This window comes from Dermacentor albipictus, chromosome 7, assembly GCF_038994185.2.
Source record: "Dermacentor albipictus isolate Rhodes 1998 colony chromosome 7, USDA_Dalb.pri_finalv2, whole genome shotgun sequence".
In the NCBI taxonomy this organism is placed as follows: domain Eukaryota; kingdom Metazoa; phylum Arthropoda; class Arachnida; order Ixodida; family Ixodidae; genus Dermacentor; species Dermacentor albipictus.
Genome location: NC_091827.1, coordinates 10,304,889 through 10,323,677, shown reverse-complemented (window position 1 = coordinate 10,323,677; position 18,789 = coordinate 10,304,889). Strand labels below are relative to the sequence as shown.

Here is an 18,789-nt window from a genome sequence, read left to right as displayed (position 1 = left end):
ACCCCACTTTAGCACCTGTGTCTATTGCACGCCATTGAGTGTATGGCTTCGCAAATACTTTTGTAGCGTGAGTAATTTCTTTGGATGAACTGAAAAGTGCTACCAACTACTGTGTCGCCAGCACCCCAACCGACAATTAATTGAAGAATGATGAATGGGTGACTATATGACGTGACATGGAACACGTTCCAGCAACAAAGCATATTTTGTAACAAATATGGTTGCGTAGCGGCGTATACAGTTTTACGAAGTCCACCGTATCCGCCAATACAATTCGTTCACGATAGCGTAAATACAAATGCAGCTTTTTTTTAGTAGGCAGTGCGCGTTAAACAACTGAGATGTAAGGGTCCGAATATACATAAGTACCTACATTATCTATCGGTACCTAGGGCGACACCTGCAACATCCACTCGCCCCCCCCCCCCCCACCCCTCGCGTCCACGAGAGTGGCAGTGACCTTGCAGACAAATACCCAACTGGAATAACAAAGTTAGAAGCATCTCCCTTAGTGAGAGAGTGGACAAAAGCAACTTCACAAAGCGACCAAGACATCTCTACAGCATCCATGGGTCCGCGCCTAGTCGGGACAGAAGAACGAATATAGTGATGTCAGGAGTACGAACAGCTGAGATCTTGGTTGATGTTCAAGCGGTTAGCTTGGATTTATGCAGACATAACGATAAAAATGAGCAGATAAAATCATATTTATAAATGGCGAATAAATCAGGACGACCGCCTGTAAGGCTTCTGCGGAATTGTCCGTGGCCTTCGTTGAACCAAGAATGGCACAGAGGGTTCATGCCACAAGGGCTGAATTTCACGCATTACGCCGTAAATTTTACGTCCAGCACATGCTTGTGGGCTCTTCCTCCAGGAACTGTGCAACAGTCACTGTCTTGTGCTCGCTCATCACCGAACTTTGAACGAAGGCCGCGGCATCTGTTCTCCCGAGACTCCGGCTTCGCAGGAATACATCTGGCGGGAGTATGCCTGGCCGGAGAACGTCTGACCGGAAGACGTCTGACCGGAAGACGTCTGGCCCGAGGACGTCTTGCAGAAGGACGTCTTGCAGGAGGACGTCTTGCAGGAGGACGTCTTGCAGGAGGACGTCTGGCTGGAGGAACCTGTCCCAGGAACACCTGAACGTAATCGTTTGTATGAAGTCAAATCACAAACGGTATACAGTTGCTCGCTTTGCGAAGGAAAGAAAGGAATTGGCTGCTTACTTTCGTTTCTTAATTTATTAGTAATAAATCGATTGTTCGACCTTCAGTATACAGTAAACCCTTAACTAGACACACCCGGCGCCGCCAACTCTACTCTTCGACCCCATATTTCGCGCGTACACAGCTGTTCAAATATTCATTATTTCCAATAACTATTGATTACTGGAACTCTTTACCTTACCCAATTGATGTTATATAACTGCGAGTCGGCCTAGTCGGATCATATTCATTTTTAAACAAACTATTTTGCGCAAAACAAACAGGGACAAAGAAAAGGAGCAACACAACGACGAGCGCTTTCTAACAACTGGTTTTAGTTTCGAAGAACCACCTGCTTAAATACCCACAGATCTGCGCGATCCAGTCAACAGAACACGCAATAGTGCATATGAGAACACTTGTGATAAAATGCCGAAGACCAGCGCTACCCAGTCACAAGTGTTGTCACAATTTCAGCGCTACCAGGTCAAGTGTTGTCATTCTAATTTTTTTAAGTTTTTCTTTTAAATGGAACAAACCCCGTCAAGTTCGGTGCAGCGGTTGCCGAGAAAAACGAATTCTCCTTTTTGCATGTGTTTAGATAGGAGCACCCGATCTAAACCTTCCTCTTAAGGTAGTATCTGTTGAGCGGCGAACTCTGGTACGTACCGCTAGGTGTCGCCTCGTCGTGCTCGGACGCTTCGCCGAGCGTCCGCTGCGCCGCCATGCTGAAGGTGTCTTTCCAGCCCAATCCGGCGCGGCGTTGCTCCCAGCAGCGGCCGCAGAAGCGCCAAGTAGCTGCCACGTCGGCGCACAAGGTCTTGGCCATGTCCCAGGTCATCAGCAGCGACAGGACCATGGCGGAGACTCAAACGCAGGCGCCGATCGCGTTGTCGCGTGCGAAGTGGTTCAGTCGGTGGCCGCACTCCAGGTGGTGCGACTGCGGGATTCGGAACGGACCCAGAAACTGAAGCTAACGCTCGGTGCGGGCTTTGCATACCTACAGAGCCACGACGCCCTACGTAGGATAGCCCCAGCTACCTTCATCCAAGCTCTTCAACAACAAAAAAAAAAACAAAGTGATTGAGAAAAGAGGGTGCAAGACATGGTTTAAAACATACATGGTGTTCGGTCGTCAGGGGTCTGACGACCGAACACCATATGTCTTAAACCATGTCTTGCACCTTGTTTCTTTAAACTTTTTTTGTTGCTGAACAGCTTGGATAACATTAGTTGGAACACTTTATGTACGCTATGTGCCTGCCGGATCACTAAAAAAATAAAATAAAATAAACTGGAGTCGTCAATGGAGGTGCCACTTATGTAGGGTGAGAACCACGATATTTTAGGCAGGGTATAACGACAAACCTTGTCGTCGCCCTATCATGCACCATCGGCGGAGAACAAAAAAAGTGATTTGTGCCCTAAAGAAAGTCATGGTTTCGCCCGAGAGGCGAAGCATTGATTGCGATAAGAAATTATTAGACCACTACACGTAGTATAGCGTCAGTAGTTTTATCAGAAGTGCAAATTAACTGCTGTGAATATTCACTTACTAAATAAATTAACAAGCATGGTTTCACGCGCAAACAGCCAAACATGAACACATCCCACTCGTGATTTCCAGAAAACGAAACTATGAAGTTTTTCAGCTCTATCTCGATAATAAATATAGATATCACACTCCTGTAAATTGCACCTAATAGTACATCTAAAGTCGACAAAATTGATCTATTGTACATGGCTCTTGGATACATGACTAATCTGTGAGTAGGACTTTCACAATACCCTTCCAAATATCGTAAGAAATTCCCTTGATATATAAAGAATATAGCAAATTTGTCCGCTTTGGATGTCCTAATGAATGCATCTTACAGAAATTCGATATCTTTTCTCGGTACAAAGTTGCGGATTCGTAGACATCGTGCTTGTATTTTTTTTTTCGAACAACGATTTTCCGCAATTTTCGTAAAACAAATTCAGGCCCTCAATTAAAATTCCGCTTCCGCCAGTCACTAGGGTTTTACTTTCTCTCTCAAGTACTACAAATTTCACAAAATCAGCCGGGAGGCTATCTCAGGAAAAGATTTCCGCGATCACATGTATTTGAATAGGTGGCACTGGCGATTGCCAAGGCTAAATGCTGAATGTACACTCCCACAATATAGTGCGGGGCGCGCAAAGCGCTTGGTGATACTAAAACCCCTTAAACTTCGTGAAGTACTGCCACGCTTTGAAGAATGCCGCCTCCTCCTCGCGCGCTCTTGTCGAGGCCGACGCCGCGTCACTATTGGCCTAATAGTATCACGTGGGCCCTCGCGCCGTGCATCAGCGCCATTTTTGCTCGAGAAGCGTCTACGGAGTGGCGAGGAGCACATGTTGGCGCCGTTGCTACGCTCGAGCAGTGTAGGCGGCGCCACGGTCGAGGAGGTGGTGTGAAAGAGAGGAGAAACGAGGAGGAGTGAATGCGGAGGAGGAGAGTGTCACAACTTTACGAAGTTTAAGGGGTTTTAGGTGAAACAGCCCTCCTCCCCTTCTAGCGGCGCACCCCTGGTGTCGAGACCTACGCCTGTGCGCATGCGCGTCCCTCCGAGAGTGCAAGCGTGCATGTTTCCGCGCTTCCTCCTTGCGCGCCGGCGATATGCGAATGCAGCTGCAAGGTGCCCCTCTTGCAATTGGCTCTGCCTTGAAAGCATTCGTCTTACGTGATGGCCGTACCGAAGGACGCTTTGCCTAGTTGGGTAGGTTTAAGGCCTACGTACTTAAACTTCGGCCGTGCTATAAGCTCACATGTTCCCTCTAACAGTTGACCACCCTGTACCTGGGGAAGTACACTCGCCCACAAAATATTGCGGGGCGCGCGACAGCGCGTGGTGGAACAGCCCTCCTCCCCTCCTAGCGGCGCACCCCTGGTGTCGAGAGTGACGCCTGTGCGCATGCGCGTCCCTCCGAGACTGCAAGCGTGCATGTTTCCGCGCTTCCTCCTTGCGCGCCGGCGATGTCCGAATGTATATAGTTTGCGGATGAGCGAAAAAAGAAAAGAAACTGCTTAATACGGTGCTCTTCCTCGTACCTGTAGCATAGGGCCTTCGTCAGACATGGAGATCTTCTGGTAGAGGCAGGAGGCCCTGCGGAACGTGTCCTCCGGATCTCGCCCTGCCAGCGCCCGCCTGCACCACGACGGCAGGAAGCACTTCGCCGGCGCGTACAGGCCGGTCAGCGTGCGCGGCTGGCAGAACAGGTACTTGCTGTATCCCTCGTAGGTGTACAGCAACACTGTGAGGACGATGCGCACCAACATTCTCTGCGGAAGAGCACAAGCGGTGCACACGCAAAGTGTTTTTGGTCGCTGTGACTCCGTTCGTGCCGAAGCGCTTTGAATCGTGGAAGCAAATTGGCGAGTATGGGTCCCCCAGGAGCAAGAAAAGCAGGCACGAGAAACGGAGTAAGGTTTAATACACTTAGCATGGCTTACGAATACCAAGCAAGGTTCAGAAGCTTAGAACGACAGAAAGCTGAACTTGATGGTAAGGATTCATTATGCAAAAAGGAAGTGAGGCGTGCAGACAGGACACAAGAGTAGAGAGGTGGACAACACGAACGCTGACTATCAAATGAAGGGAGCACTGAGGCTAAAAAAAAAGAAGACACAAAACTCATCTACGCATGCACAGGAATGGTAACACCACGTGTCAGTCGGGTACACGTGCCGGTCTGCGTGAGAGATAACTGTTAAGGCACTTAATCTATTCCTTATGTAAAGTAATCGAAGGCTGACTCACGCACGCACTTCCACCATTATAGATATGCCATGCCTCTACCATAAGACGCGTATCTTCATTCTTATGTCTGTACAATATCGCGCATTCATCTAACTTTGGCGTGCAGTTACAATCTCGGCAATGTAGCGAAAGATTAGAAGGCGATCTACCGGTTAACGACCTTTTATGTTCCATTAGCCTCTAATTGATACACCGTCCCGTTTGCCCTACGTAGAACTGGCCACAGCTAGCTAAGGGAAATTTTATAAACCACACCCATACGACAGTCAGTAAAACTGTTGTTCTTATTGTGCTTCACTGGACAAATATCTGTTCGTTTTTTGCCTTTTACCCGCTCCTTTTTATTTTGTACGGCAGCGCATATCTTGCCTAGCTTATTGGGAGCAGTGAAAGCAACATTAACATCATATCTACTTGCAACTTTTTTAAGCCTGTGCGACACTGAATGAATATACGGAATAGCCACTACTCTTTTTTTTCCATTACTGCTTTCTGTGATAACGTCCGTCCCTCTCGAAACCGACTTCTTTAGGCGCTCAGCCACAGTGGCCACCGCTACACTAGGATAACCTGCTTCTAATAGGCACCGGACCTGCGCATTAGAACTGGCGCTCATTTTGTGTATGCAGGATCTGGTGAGGGAAGACTTAAGGCACGACATGGCAATTCCGTTTTTTACTAGTTTAGAATGCTTGGATTGAAAGTTCAGCAACGGCTTCGAAGATCTTGGGGAGTACTGCCAACAAACATGATTTTGTTCTAAGATCAAGGAAATGTCAAGAAACTGAATTACGCGTCGCTGAGGAAATTTCTTGGCAAACATTAATCCTCCCCCATAAAGTTTAAATTGCTCACTTACTGAGGTAGCAGCGGAATCGAATTCTTCCCTATTGCAGAAAATCAGGTAATCATCAACGTAACGAAATATCTTGATAACGCTATCATCTAAGGCTTTCTCTAAGCAGTTGTCAATCTTACTCAGGTAAATGTTGCTAAGAATAGGGGCAACCTCTGAGCCAATACAAATGCCTGATATGCCTGACGCTGATTCCACCCAATCAGCGTCGACTTCAAGTACATTGAAAGAATTTCTAGAAAAGCTCCCGTGGAAACACCGCTTTGGTCAATAAAAGCCGACTCTTGCACTTGTTCTTTAATGCATTCGTTTACGGAATTTAGCAACCCGTCATGCGGCAAGGAATAATACTGATATTATTATTAAGAAATTAAGAAATTCGCGGGCGCTAGTTGGAATCGGTCGGTGCAGGTCAAGTGTAATTGGAGATCACAGGGAGAGGCCTTCGTACTGCAGTAGACATAATATAGGCTGCTGCTGCTGCTGCTGCTGATGATGATGAAAGCAAAAGTAGCTGATAAACAAAACAAAGCAAAAGAACACCGAAAGTTACATTCCCTCCGATAAATGAATGTCACGTAGAAGTCATGTGCAGTCCAGGCACGGCACACGATCGTTCTTGACTCCACCCACATCGGTACGGGGCCCGCCGCGGCTGGAATCGACCCCGCGACCTCTAGCTCAGCAGCGCGACGCCGCAGCCACCGGGCTATAATGCCGCGGTGGCTTGTAACAGACTGCGACTGTACAGGCGCGGACACTGTTAGCGGGAACACGGGAGCCCGTGGAAGCGCTCCGCGGATCGGCGTCACCAGTGCCTCGCGAAGTCTTGGCAGACGACTCACCACAGCAGATGACTCACCATAGCAGACGACTCGCTGGGCTTTTCGCCAATCAATTGACTTGTGCCTATAGCTCGTAAGACTTCATGAGGCGCCGGTGGTGGCGCCCTCCGCGGAGCATGTCACGTGCTCCCGTGTTCACGCTAGAAGTGACCGCGCCTGTACGTATATCTGTGTTGCATTGATATCGAGATGCACTGTCAATGACTCACCTCAAAGAAAGTCACTAGCAGGGGAATGTTGCCGCTCCTGGAGACGATCAGCAGGACGTTGACGAGCAGTCTGATCAGGAATGCGACGGTGGTCAAGACGGCGTCCTCCGCTTCACGCATCTCCTCGACGAACAGCGACACAACCCCCACGGGCAGGACGAAGAGGAACGTCTTGATCACGATCAACGAAGGCACCTCGAGGCCGACCAGCAGTCTCAGGGGTGACGGGAAAACCCGCAGCGCCATTTTGTGCAGCAGCATCAGCAGGGGTTGGACCTGCGCGCAGTCGCAAGAACTGCGTGCTACGCAAATTCCTCTACACGGAAGCCAAAAAAAGAGAGAGAGAAAAAGGTTAAATGAAAAAAAAAAGAAACAAGAAAGAAAGTTGGAAGGTGATTCAACCGCTGGATGAAAAGTCCCTGGAAGACACTGTCTCCCACGTCGAGTTGGGGATGAGAATTGTGCGTATGAACCGAATACTTTATTCCGAGAGCCACGCTATGTTTGACAAAGTTGCGGCAACGTTTAATCGACGTCAGCTAAAAACTGAATCACCATGAACTTTTTTGTCATCAGTTACCATCAACGTCATCATCATTATTGCCATCATCATCAGCAGCGCGACTTTCAGAAATAAATTTTATTGGGAGGGGCTGCCCTATCTTCGGTATTGGCCCACGGAAGAGGCTAGAGAACGGAGGTTAGAGACGGACGCATATCCGGTGCACAAAAGTGGCTGTAACTCGCTTATCAACCCAAGTCGAACGAGGGAAGCCTCGACCTGGACAAAAGAACTCGTTGCTGGTCAATTTTGGGCTCTTTGCTGTAAACAATGTTTTTTTTAACGGCTGGAAAGGCAGATACCGTACAGGGAACACTTTAACACCTGGACGCACACGAGCTACACTACCAACAGTTTAATTTGTCGCCCACAACCAATACATCGACAGTCCAACCAACGTGACTCTCCCCCCTCCCTTCTTTTTTTTCTTTTGCTATGTTCATCAGGCCCACTGTGCGAATCGCATTTGTCTGGAGTGGTCAGGTGGCCGAATTGTCCGCCATCTTCTGAAAAGAAAAAAAAAACACAAGCATAGGCTGATGCCGCAATGAGACCACGCATGGTCACGCCGTAGGCTAAGTCCATTCGCCGCTGCCGGGGAAAGGACGCTGCCGCAGTCCGCAGCCAACCACTCGACCATTCTAGCCACTTCTGATCCAGACTGTGCTAAAAAGAGAAAAAGAGAAAGCCTGTATAGTCTACGTAAAAAAAGGTGCTTGTATTTTGCCACGTGTCAGCCTATATGTATTCCACAAAGGTAGTTATTTTTTTCAATCACGCCTGGTGAATATAGCAAAGAAAAACACGTCATGATGTTTTGAGTGTCCCTGCATTGCCAATGCACGAAGAATTAAGCATTGGGTAGTGACGCTTTTGTGGGTCGCCGCCAAAAAAAAAAGAAAAAAGAAAAAACACACACACATTGTACAGCACTATCAGCCTGAAGGCCGACGTTGACGAAGTCTCCTTGTCGACAAGATGGCTCCGGTGTGAGGCGTTGTCTTGCTCGGCCATTGCAGATCGCTTCACGAAAGAAGCTTCTGACAACTCTCGCGCAAGGGGTGTTCCCCAATCAAGTATATTCTGGTCGACAGTCTAGCGGCAACCGAAATGTGGAGGTACGGAGTGCCAGGTATAGCCGAGGGTCAGCCGACCAAGTGCGCCATTTCTGGGCAGTCTCGTATTCCGCCATATTGTCAAACTCGCCACGTTGTCAGTTCTCATTGGCTAACAAGGTTGATCCGAAACACCGCGACGGCGAAAAATCGTCATCAACGGCATATTTTTACGTCCACTGCAGGACGAAGGCCTCTCCCAGCAATCTCCAAATTACCTCCGTCTTGGTCTAGCTGATTCCAACTTGCGCCTGCATATTTCCTAATTTCATCAGCCCACCTTACTTTATGCCGTGCTCGACTGTGCTTCTTCCCTTGCCTTGGTATCCATTCCGTAACTCTAGTGGTCCACCGGTTATCTAACCCAGTGGTGTAGCAACGGGGGGGGGGGGGGGGGGGGGGCGGGGCGTGAGCCCCGGGTGCATAGGCCAGCAGGGTGGGGGGGGGGTGTCATATACGTCGGAAGACACCCGAACATTGTCGATATCCTCGCTTTCCTCGACAACACCCGGAGGGGGGGGGGGGGTGACAGAAGAGCTGACAGAAGAGCTGACGGACGACCCAGGGTGCCAGACGACCTAGCTACGCCACTGATCTAACCTACGCCAAATATGGACCGCCAAGCGTCGACGGCTCACCACGAACGAGAGGATGCAGGCCAGAATGATGGGCGTGATGGCGTTGTCGAGGCGCGTGTAGGCACTCATCTGGCAGGGTCGCACGCTGCCGACCGACGGCGGGTGGCCCTTGCAGCAGGCGCTCGCGTGAAGGCTCCGCTGCGTCTTGGCCTCCTCGGCGTCGGCGGCGTCCCACTCGCCCTCGTCCTGCGCCTCGTCCTCCTCCTCACCGTCCATGATGGCGCGCAGCACCTCCCACTCCTGGTTGGCCTCCATTCCCTGCAGGACGGCTTCCACCGCCTGCTCGCAACAGTCGGCCATCACCTGACTGTCGTCGTCTGCTACCTGGAGAGAAAGAATCCAGGGGAAACAGGGGGAAGGCGGGAGATGGAAGTTCAAAACGATCAGTAAAGCGAAAACAAGGTGAAAGCAGGAACCAGCGTTTCGACAAGTGCGCTTGTCTTCTTCAAGGCAGGCGTTGAAGAAGACAAGCCCAACCTGTTCGTATCCCGAGATCTTGCCCGTGTATTACTCCTTCTCTCCAGACGATGAGTAATACGAGAGCAATGTGAAAGCAGGAACCAGCGTTTCGACAAGTGCGCTTGTCTTCTTCAAGACCTGCCTTGAAGAAGACAAGTCCGCTGGTCGAAACGTTGGCTCCTGCGTTCACCTTGCTCTTGTATTACTCATCGTCTGGAGAGAAGGAGTAACACACGGGCAGGATTTCGGGATACGCACACGTTGGGTCAAAGGGGAGCAGACGAAAAGAAAAATCATATCTAAGGAACAAAATTAGCTATGCAAAATGAATCGCGGTTACACATTTACTATAGAGACCCACTAGGGCATTCATGGTGAAATTCCAGTGGCATGCCTCAAAGCGCGCAACTTCCCAGGATGCTTGATTATTTTACAACACAGCCTATGAAAGTCTCGTAGGCTGTGTTGAGAACGAAAGAAAGAAAGGAAGAGAAAGAGAGAGAGAGAAAGAAAGAAAGAAAGAAAGAAAGAAAGAAAGAAAGAAAGAAAGAAAGAAAGAAAGAAAGAAAGAAAGAAAGAAAGAAAAGAACAGTGAGTTTGTTTCCAGAGGGGCACACGAAACTACAGCTGCTCACGGATGCCTGTCGACAACAGGAACCGCGGTAAATTAATGCACTTGTCGCGTCTGTTCACCTCGAGTGTCTTGCCAGGTACTTCAGCAGCAGTGGCGTCGATGACACGTGGTTCTGGGTCGACGGAGGAAGGCTCTGGCTGCCGTTGCTGCTGTTCCTGGTCTGCCGGGACCTCTCCTTCCATCTCTTGTCCCTTTAGGTATCGGTGGTGGGGCTGAGCATGCGGATGCCCCAAGGTCGGCCTGAACGGCCTCCCTAGTCAGGCAGTACGCCTCCTCCCTGGTGCGATGCACGGCGGTCTAGCCGTGCCGGCGTCTCTTGGGGACATCACCGCGACTTGATGACGAACATGATGATGAGATCTTTCACGGAACGTACCCACAAGTGGGGAGCGATCTAAGGTTCGGACGGTGTGAAGAAACGCAATACAAAAACTGACACGGAAATGAAAGCGACAAGTAGAGAAGGATTTAAAAAAAAAAGAAAAATGGTTATGCATGAAACCATCAACGATAATTATCAATGCTAGCGAATAGCCGAACGCTTGTGGAAAGATATTCGCTTTATTAAAGTAATGATGCGCTGGATGGCGAATATACACGGGGGTCATTTCTCAGTTTCCCAGAATTCGTTTTAAACAATCGCCGGTGGCAGATAGCAACATTCTTGTCCTTGAGCTGGATTATACGATGAAACAGACGTTATTAACACGAGAAATGAAAACTTATACTCAATTAGTTAAATATTATTCACTAATTAACTTCTTAATTATTTACTTTACAGCTCATATTACAATTTGCAAATTGTAGCCAGTGAGTTTACAACACGTGTCCCCTTGAAATGAATCTCCTCAGTGGCTATGGTGTTGGGCTGCTGAGCACGAGGTCGCGGGATCGAATCCCGGCCGCGGCGGCCGCATTTTAATGGGGTCGAAATGCGATAACACCCGGGAACTTAGATTTAGGTGCACGTTAAAGAACCCCAGGTGGTCGAAATTTCCGGAGTCTTCCACTAAGGCGCGCCTCATAATCAGAAAGTGGTTGGGGCACGTTAAACCCAGTAATTAAATTTTTAATTTTTTGGAATGAACCTCCAGGATGGCACCAGATTCGAGATATTATTTCCCGAAATGTGGGAAGAAATACACGTGTGCTTCAGCTACTCTGTGTTCCAGTGCACAAAAAAAAAAACACACACATTTTGTTAGAAAGGTAAGTGGAACAACAGTGCATTTTTACGACAAGTTTGAAGGTTCATATCTCCAAAGTGGTGTCACCCTGGAGATTCATTTCAAGTGGATCCGTCTTGCAAACTCGTTGGCTACAATTCATGAATTGCAATATGTGCCGTAATATGATTAATTCAGAAGTTAATTAGCGAGTTTTTGTAATTAGTTAAATATGTGTCTCCATTTCTCGTGCAGGTAAAGTCCGCCTGTCTGAACAATCCAGCTCACAGAGCAGAATTACCTTATCTGCAACAGGCAATTTCATTTTTTAAATCCGTAAAACTTAAAAATGAACATACTAGGAACATGCCAGCAAACTTGAAAACGGCAAGAAAACGAGAGGCGGGCATAGACGAAGTGACAGGAAGGTCCGACAGGCTGCAAAGTTGCAATTATAATATTGTCACGTGGCTGCAATTTAACAGTGCGCAGACAGGTATGCAGAGACTGGGGGCAAACTATGATCACTTCTATTCGGTGAACTTGTGATGTGTAAACCAAGATACTAATCGCTTGAGGCGATAGCAACGAACGCGGTCGGCGAATCGAATGACGCGGCTATCAGGTTGTACACCCAATTTAAACCTATACCTACACTATATATAGCGGCGTCACCGTAAGTTCTATATTATGCGCCTGTTAGACAACGTTAGATAAGGTCAACAACGTACTACAATAATCGATTCTCAGGTGCACGTTTTCACAGACAGGTCCACCTTTCTATACACTGGGCAACAACGTTTCAGATTCAACGCGTATCGCATGTGGTGGGGCAAGGTGTAGGTGGCACTGTTGAGCTCGCCATAACACGCATACCTTTGATAGTTTTCACGTGACGTCACGGACCCAGCTCATCCCCATACCCTTGCACCGGCATGTCGGCTACGATTACGTAATTGCAAGTAATCGATAGCTTTCACGTGACGTCACGTATCTAGCTTATCACCGTGTCGATGCACCAGCATGGCGGCTGCGGTGACGTCAGTGCAAGCCATCTTATCCATAACTTTCACGTGACCACGTGAACACATGATCCACCTACGAACATGGCGGCTACGATGACGTCAGTGCAAGCCATCTTGTATCATAGAGGGATAGTATTCCACGGGGAGCATCTTTTCCAAAAAGTCATATGAAGCGACGGCAAGCGTGTTCTCACACTCTTGTCGTTGTTCTGCAGCTCCGAAGAATTGAATTGAATTCTAGGGTCTTACGTGCCAAAACGACGATTTGATTATGAGGCACGCCATAGTGGGAGACTCCAGCTTGTGGGGATCGCACGCGCATCCCGATATCTCCGGAGCGGCCACGCGGTTATCACGCGATAATCACGTGCTCGCTCGCGGAGGGTAGCGGGGAGAGGGCACCTTCGTCGCTCCCGCTGCTCTTCGCGCCTGGCCGTGACGCTGCAGCCAAGGCACCCCGTTCCCTCCTTTCCCTTTCTTGGAACCGGGGAGACCCCTCTCCGCCGCTCGGGAGAAGCGCTATTCCCCCGACGGATCTTGGTCTCACGGCGGAAGAGCTAGCGAACGGCCGCATCTCAAATCAGCCGCTGAGACCGCCGCACGCCGTCCCCCTGTGGCGCCCGGACCTTGGTGTGCGACTCACCGCCCCAGGGCCCGAGCGCGGATCCACTTTTGGGTGAGCTGAACTCTTATCAGCCTCTTTTGTGGTTCCCACATTGTGCGGTTTGTTTCGCCCCAGACGTGCGGAATGCTCCGCCGCTGAGGTTTTGTGTTGTGTTGTGTTGTGTTTGTGTGTGTTGTGGCTGTTGCTGTCTGTTGGAATCATTGTACACCAAGGTGAATAAACACCTTAGGTCGAGACTCACCCTGTCCCCACTGGCCTGAACCCGCCGTGGTCGCAACTCACTGCGAACCGCGGGTTAGGGGTCACAGCTCTGACTGCTAGGGCTGCTGCGAAAGTGCTAGGGAGCGACTGCCGCTCCGCCGGCGCTGTGCGATCCAGAGAAGGGTCAGGTGCGCACGCGCGAGCCTGAGTAATACCCCTATAAGCTTAATTTTGACCACCGTTGGGGCTTTAACGTAACCCCAATGCACGGGACAAGGGTGTTCTTGCATTTCGCCCCCCATGGAAATGCGGCCGCTGCGGCCGGGATTTGATCCCGCGACCTCGTGTTTAGCAGTGCGACACCATACAGCCGCTAAGCCACCGTGGCGGGTTCCGAAGAATAGCAACACACAAATTCTGTCTCAGTGTTTAAATGTATTTCCTTGTTTTGCTAATCGCCTATCACGGGTGCGTACATCAATGTGTGTATATGAAGAAGAAGATAAACTTTCAAAAGGCAAATAGTCCTGCTACTTTCAAGGACTGACCGCGCGATGCTTAGAGCGCAAAGATGTGAAAGTAACGTGCATTAAAAAAAGCCACGGCGACGTACCTCTAGCACCTTTCAAGAAATCGACATTGAACGTGGTCGAGTGTCCGTGCGCTTTCTACGACGAAGTGTCTGACTCTACGTAGACGAAGAAGAGCAAGGAACGCGCCATAATGGAGCAAGCAGGCGAGCAAGAATAGCCCCGAGGCGCGCATACGCCCGGCATCAGGTACAATTGAGCCTTCACGCTTGGTCTCGCTCGAGGACAAGTCGACGCTCAGTGGACGGATAGGCGAGACCCGCAGGAGGCGACCTTGAAGTATAGACAAACCGGGACTGCGCCACGACGTCGACATGCAGGCTCCCGCGCTGATCGACGCGGTCGACGCGGAGGCGGACCTGAACGACGACGACGACGACTGGGAGGACGACGAGGAAGCGGACGAGGACGAAGCGCGCGACGACGTCCGGCCCTTTCACTATCAGGTCTGCCTCGTCATCGGGACCCTGGCCATCGGCGTCTCCTGCATCGTCGCCATATGCGCGGTGGTGAGTGTTGGGCTCGCCTCCTCTTTATAGAGATAGGTATAAGATATAACTTTGCTCTTGTTCTTTAGACAGACAGACAGACAGACAGACAGACAGACAGACAGACAGACAGACAGACAGACAGACAGACAGACAGAGACAGACAGAGACAGACAGAGACAGACAGAGACAGACAGAGACAGACAGACAGACAGACAGACAGACAGACAGACAGACAGACAGACAGACAGATAGATAGATAGATAGATAGATAGATCAACACTCTTGATGAAATGGGCTACTTGGCGCTTCAAGGAACCCAGAACCACGCGGCACGAGCCTCCTGTTGGTTGGCTGTGACCACGTGACTTTTTGTACCATCTCCGGGGGCGCCACCGTGGATATTCCGCTTCCTCAGTCATATAATACTTTCCCGTTAAAATAAAGTTTACTCTCGCTATCTGTTGAAGCTTGGGTAAGTTGGTGGGGCATTCTTTTTTCAACAGCGCAAAGGACAAGGATGAGGCAAGTGCGCATACACAGCGCTGTGTATGTGCACTCGACTCCTCCTTTTCCTTTGCGCTGTTGAAGAAGGAATGCACCACCATGTGCACTCGTCTCGTCCTTGTCCTCTGCGCTGTTGAAAAAAGAATCTCGCTATCTGTCTCAATCGACATCGCTCGATCTGCTCTCGAGCAGGAGACCTCCATGGAGCCGTGGAACGAGCCGGCGCCCGGAGGCAGCGACGAGGAGCTGCTGCCCGCCCTGCTGGCGTACCACGCGAAAGCGCGGGCCCACGTGGTGCTCGTCCCCGCGCTGTTGGTCACCATCGTGGGCTTCCTGGGGTCGCTGCGCCGGAACCCGCGCCTGCTCGCCATCTACGTGGTGGCCGTGGCGCCGTTCGTGCTGCTGCCCTTCGTCATCCCTGCGCTCTGCATCGGCCCGGAGCCCACGACCAAGCATGTGAGCGCCGAAAAAACAAAACAAAACAAAAAAATCTGTGCGCACTGTTTCTGCGTCTTGCTGATCGCTGCGAGCGTCGCCGCTCACAACTTGTGTTCGAGGTAACAGTGGCCACACGCACTGACATGGTCCGAAACGGTAGGGCCGCGTGGCAGGACTTGATCGCCTCCCTCACGTTAGGCTGGACACCCTTGTCACAGCCGTCCTGTGATCCCCACATTCAATGTTCCACAGCTTTAAACATTAAACCCCCGACGGGTCACCCGCGCCTCAATCCCCCATTGGGCCCGATTCCTTCCCGCAGGAAGTATGCGGCTTAGAAAGCTTCGGGATGGAGTTCTCATAAACCTTGGCCAGGGATCGACAACAGTCGACCAAATAACGTGTCCCGAATGTCCGGCTCTTGTGGAAACAACGGATACTTGATACCTACGACTGCTACTTTCATTGTGTTGTGTCTCGCAGCGTGCGCATACAGAGTGGACAGATTTCTCAAAGAAAAAAAATCGGATCGAAGCAAGATGTACCACACAGATGCCACAGTTGGCTGACTATGACTTTTTCACGGAGATTGCATTCAGTTTTTAGGATTACTGAAAGTAATTAAGAGCACACCTACAGATTCGATCAGTCGGCGAACTCGGAATGTGCAGGGGTTCATCAAAGGGATCTAGGCCGTCCATGGCGCGTGTTAGGAATTGGTGCTGGACAACCGTCCAGCTGCCCGGGCTGAGACTTTTGATGAAGACTAGGTTTGAAAGCACGAATAGCCAAACTGAATCTGTAGCCCCGAGTGAAAAGTCAGTCTAGAATCGTTTTCCATCCGGACTGTTTACGAATATTGCGTCCCCCAGAGCATGCATACCCACACTAAATTATCTGTTGTCCCGAACCTTATACCTCGACTTAAAATCGTTCTCCACGCGAACTTTTCAGGAAACTATAGTGTACGTTCCAAACATGAATAGCCCAGCAAAATATCTAGGCCCGAGCATAGCTCTAAGTAAAGTCATTCTGTATCCACATTTTTTTTTTGACGAAGACTTCGTGTAGCCAACCGGGTTATCCGCATTGATTCACAAGCTTCAAGCTTTTAAGACCATCCAGCATCGTCGCTATATGCTACTATCTCACGCCAACACTTATTGGTATTAATTTTCGCCACATCCGACATTTCTATCGCGCGTCCTTGCAGCTGTGCCCGAAGTACGTCTCTTCCTTTCTGGACGTGGTGCTGGGCGGCGATACGACGCCGCTGTGGATGTGGTCCTCCTGGTCCGGCCCGGTCCTCGTGATCAGCATCATCAGCGCCGCGAGGCTGTACGAGGCCACCAATATGGCGGCCCAGCTGCAGGACCAGTTGGTGGCCGCGGCTGGACCCTGGAACAGGCGCCGGATGGACCGTGCCAGAGGTTGACGCCGCGGCGCCGACACTGGACAGAGTAGTGCTCGGCCGAGGGGGCCATCGACCGGAAAAACCCCCTCCCCCCACAGCAGTATGCTGGAGGGGAAGCTTACGCGTTTCTCAGTCACGCGCAATCTGATTCTTTTTTTTTACTTTTCTTTCACCCCTCGTTTCTACCTCAATTAAAAAAGCAACATGTCCGCAAAGCTATCGTTAGCACGTTGAGGTAAGGAGTTGTGACTCTGCTTACTATACCTCATACTGCGAAAGTACACAGTCGTACGCCTGTTTAACCTGCCGCCCAAACTGTGGCCCACGGTGTTGGTGGCCGATGATTTGCTGCGGTCAAGATATACTCGACAGAAGCTGTGAGATTCGTAAGTTGCAGAGGTGCTGCTTTTAACCCCACTTCCTCCACCTGAATTGTTCTTTTTTTCTTTATTTTTTTCTGTGGTGGGAAATTGAAGTTTCACCGAACCAGTGTCATATCTATTGTTGAATAACGGAGAGAATAAAGTAGGGAGTAAATCGAGTAACAAGAGTATAAGGCGAATGAGGGCAGGAGGTGTTAAGAAAGCAGTTGAATAAAGACTCGGATAGAGGCAAGCAAACGGCGAAGGCGACGACGACACGGACACTGAAACCAAGGGTGGTGAAAACTGTCGCCAAAACTCATCGTCGTCTTCGTTGCTGCTGTTTCAGAACACGACTATTATGCACTGCGGTGTAACCTCCTTCTTATTCGAAAGTTTGCCGTGCGGCATGGAACCACTAATGCATGTTACACCTCGATATATCGCTCGTTTTCTCCAATCAAGTCCATCAGAGTTCTATGGGGCCGACCCGGTGTACGGGTGTTAGTCCGGTGGGCGGCTTGATCGTAGTCCCATTTTCGAAAGACGGCAGTGTCTTGGTGAGCGCAGTCCTAGATTGCAAGGGACAATTAAGTCTTCATTTTGCACCTTGGGAAGCTGCCGTGACGACTTTTAATTGTTTTTCTCAGAATTTTGGCCTTAGCCGAAATTCTGAGAAGTGCAAAGTGAGAAAACGCTGCGCTCTATAAAGACCTTTCTTTTTCTCCTCCTTTATTTTTTCGCCGCTAGGTTTCACCTTGCCCAATACAGATATGGTTGGTACAGTCAGGCACAGACTTGAGATTCTGAATGCTGCGTTGTAGACCAGCACTGAATTTCTATTCGCACAGGCCTGGACTGACTGGTTTCCTCTCCGTTATGCACATTAGGTGGAGAAGTTGCAAGGACAGATCATTCGTTCTTGACTTGTCATGACCATGTTGTCGTTTTTTTAAACAAAATATTAGAAATCCTTCTTTACAACCTTCTGATTTTATCAGCCTCTGCTATAGTGCCTTTTAAAGCCTTTTTCGTTGTGATCAATCACAGAAATGCCTTACCCACTGTGAGACAATCTCACTGAAATCAATCTAAACTGTTCCTTCTTGTTAATCTTTTACCTTGCTTTTCACGCCCCAACTGTTCTTGGGAGCACATCATCATCATCACCATCATCATCATCATCATTATCATCAGCCTGGTTACGCCCACTGCAGGGCAAAGGCCTCTCCCATACTTCTCCAACTACCCCGGTCACGTACTAATTGTGGCCATGTTGTTCCAGCAAACTTCTTAATCTCATCCGCCCACCTAACTTTCTGCCGCCCTCTGCTATACGCTTCCCTTCCCTCGGGAGCACATCACAGTGCTCAAATTGTTAAGTAGTCTCGCCTTTGGCCGTTTCATGACAAAACTTCATTATTGACCATACTCTCACCATGGACCTTCAGGTCACCAACATTTATTCCCACCCACGTGCTTTATTTCGCCGCAATTGTGCGACGTTTTCAGCTCTCTAATGTTTAAATATCTATATTATAATTTCATTAGAGTTTGTCGTACTATTCGCACCAATTCATACTAATTTCGTACTGTTATTGCTTTTGGCAGCTTTTATTTTGCAATGCAAAAGGCTCTAAACTCGAGCTTAAGTGTTAGTACGGC

At 49.6% G+C, this 18,789-nt stretch overlaps 2 protein-coding genes across 3 annotated transcripts in view; one reads left to right on the top strand and one right to left on the bottom strand.

Annotated features, from left to right (window-relative positions):
* Positions 1-689: 689 nt before the first annotated feature.
* The window catches only part of LOC135904351 (uncharacterized), a 28,466-nt gene continuing 10,366 nt past the window's right edge, over positions 690-18,789 (bottom strand). The window contains exons 2-7 of one of the 2 annotated variants that reach the window (XM_065434996.2): positions 10,368-10,668; positions 9,216-9,539; positions 6,901-7,176; positions 4,282-4,512; positions 1,878-2,148; positions 690-1,142 (exon numbers count right to left, since the gene is read on the bottom strand). In XM_065434996.2, the coding sequence (XP_065291068.1) occupies positions 2,077-2,148; positions 4,282-4,512; positions 6,901-7,176; positions 9,216-9,539; positions 10,368-10,490 (1,026 nt within the window). In that variant the 5' untranslated portion in view covers positions 10,491-10,668 and the 3' untranslated portion in view covers positions 690-1,142; positions 1,878-2,076. Of the gene's footprint in view, positions 1,143-1,877; positions 2,149-4,281; positions 4,513-6,900; positions 7,177-9,215; positions 9,540-10,367; positions 10,670-18,789 lie in introns of those variants that run through there. The other variant, XM_065434997.2, reaches the window with a different exon arrangement.
* LOC135904353 (uncharacterized) lies at positions 13,940-16,971 on the top strand. Its single transcript, XM_065434999.2, has 3 exons — positions 13,940-14,424; positions 15,103-15,366; positions 16,562-16,971. The coding sequence occupies exons 1-3, from the start codon at positions 14,230-14,232 to the stop codon at positions 16,781-16,783; spliced, it is 681 nt and encodes a 226-aa protein (XP_065291071.1). The 5' UTR covers positions 13,940-14,229; the 3' UTR covers positions 16,784-16,971.